Consider the following 1,965-nt stretch of genomic DNA (forward strand, 5'->3'; position numbering starts at 1 on the left):
TAGTGCTCGAATCATTCTTTCATCTATTGTTCTAACACACAGTTAGTAGGGTTAGTTATATAACAGTATATAACAGCCGAAATAATATCTGATTAAATAAGATATTTACCACCCCTACTGGGGAAGGCAATAGACATCTTAAAGTATCAGAAATATAAATTCCAAGCTGGTTGGGAATTGAAAAGAATATAAATCCACAACATTAATGTGGCATGCTACCTGGATGAGCATAGAACATAAAATCATAAGAAAAGGGCAAAAGCCCAACTGAGATAAAAACACATGATACCATTTTTTTAATGATAAATATAATTTTACTAGAAACCCCACCATAGAACATTAGAGTCCAGTGGAGGTATGCCTGGAACTATTGCACTGACATGTTCTTAATTGCAACCAGAGATGGGGAAAATCAGAAGCAGTAAATCGATCATGGAAACCTTTTAGAAAGCATTTCACTTTGCAGAACTGATGTTTAGGGATATTATGCCATCATTAAACTGTAAATAAAATAATCATGCCACTGCTCTGCTTCAGTTAAACAACCCTGCGCTTCTACACCATCACTTCTACATGTCCAAACAATTTCCACATGGCCATTTCCACTTTCTCTGAGTCCAATGTGTGGATTGTATCTTTATTTGAATTAAAAGTCTTAAAACTGGCTTACATGTAAACCTAAATTCAGCAGTTACAATAATCATCCCCTGAACCGTTTTATCTATTTCACAAAAAAAGGTTTAAATTATTTGCATTAAGTAAAAAAAAAAAAAATCAGTGAATTAAAGTCTGTGAGGAAACTTAAGCAGGTTTGTTAGAATAATTTATAGATGAGTAAAATCATTGACTGTGGGGATTCATAATGGGAATCAGAGTTAAAGTAGCGAATGTGTTGATGCTCTTACCAGTGCTGTCATCGTAGACCACTGTGACTGTCTTCCATTTGAAGAAGTGGACTAGATCCAGAATGGCCCGGCTGAGGGAGGAAAAATCTGGATACAGGCTCACATAGAAGACGTCTCTGTTGTCGGATACTTGGTGCTTCCATTTGGTCTGAATGTGCGGGACACCGAGAGCATTGCAGATGGACTGGACTGCATTGGCAGAGGAACTGTGAGAGGGACCAAAGATGGCTGCCACCCCAAGAGAAAGCTGGTCACAAGCTATGGAAGGAGAAAGACCAATTAGCCGCTGGCTGTTATGATGCAGAACATTTACTCAGATTAGATTAATTAGCCTCTGGTAGTTTTAGAGGCTTATGAGAGGCAAAAAATAGGATTTATAAAAACAGGCATAAATACAGGCAATGCGCTGACTTTGTGCATTTTAGCTAATATTTATTGAGCTACTAAGTGATGCATGAGAAATGTTTCATGATTTTAGAAACAGGTCCACTCTGGATGCTGATGACCTCCATTCAGGATGTTTTGTTCCAGTACTGTAGAGGTAACTTTGGACTTTAACATAGTGGCAGGCCCAACAATATTTAATCATTTTGTTTTTAATTGTAAAGGAAGATCCAGATGGAAACGGTGATTCTGCCTTTTGTGAAGTTTTCTTTTGAAGTTTTCAGTTACACTTTGATTTATGTCATTCCGTGTTTTCTTGATCATTGGTTTCTTTTCCGTTTTGTGTTATATTAATGCAGTTTTATTTTTTGAGTTACTCTCTGTTGCCCCCTTGTGCCACTCTCCTTTCCTCTCAGCTCCTTCTTTCTAGTGACCTTTAGATCCCGTTGAATCTTCCTGGTTATTTTTTGCTGCCTCCTAGTGTCCATTCCTCTCCCTTTAGCTCCTTCTAGTTACTTCTGTCCACACCTGCTCCCTATTAGCTAATTAGTCCTCCCATTGTTTCTGTCTCCCATATATGCACCTCCTTTGGTTAATTCCTCCCTAGTTTTTTTTGAAGATCAGTTTTGGACTATGGATTTTTTATTTGTAGTTTTTCATTAAATTTTGCAAGCAA

General features: G+C 37.5%; 1 protein-coding gene across 1 annotated transcript in view; it reads right to left on the reverse strand.

Moving 5' to 3' along the window:
• Positions 1-1,965, reverse strand: part of LOC107103869 (glutamate receptor ionotropic, kainate 2-like) — a gene marked incomplete at both ends in the record, with an annotated part of 54,738 nt that overhangs the window by 47,122 nt on the left and 5,651 nt on the right. Inside the window, one exon of the mRNA XM_015403712.1 lies at positions 906-1,163. Within this exon, the coding sequence (XP_015259198.1) occupies positions 906-1,163 (258 nt within the window). The remainder of the gene's footprint in view (positions 1-905; positions 1,164-1,965) is intronic.

Source organism: Cyprinodon variegatus, unplaced genomic scaffold, assembly GCF_000732505.1.
Source record: "Cyprinodon variegatus isolate N-32 unplaced genomic scaffold, C_variegatus-1.0 Scaffold1548, whole genome shotgun sequence".
Taxonomy (NCBI): domain Eukaryota; kingdom Metazoa; phylum Chordata; class Actinopteri; order Cyprinodontiformes; family Cyprinodontidae; genus Cyprinodon; species Cyprinodon variegatus.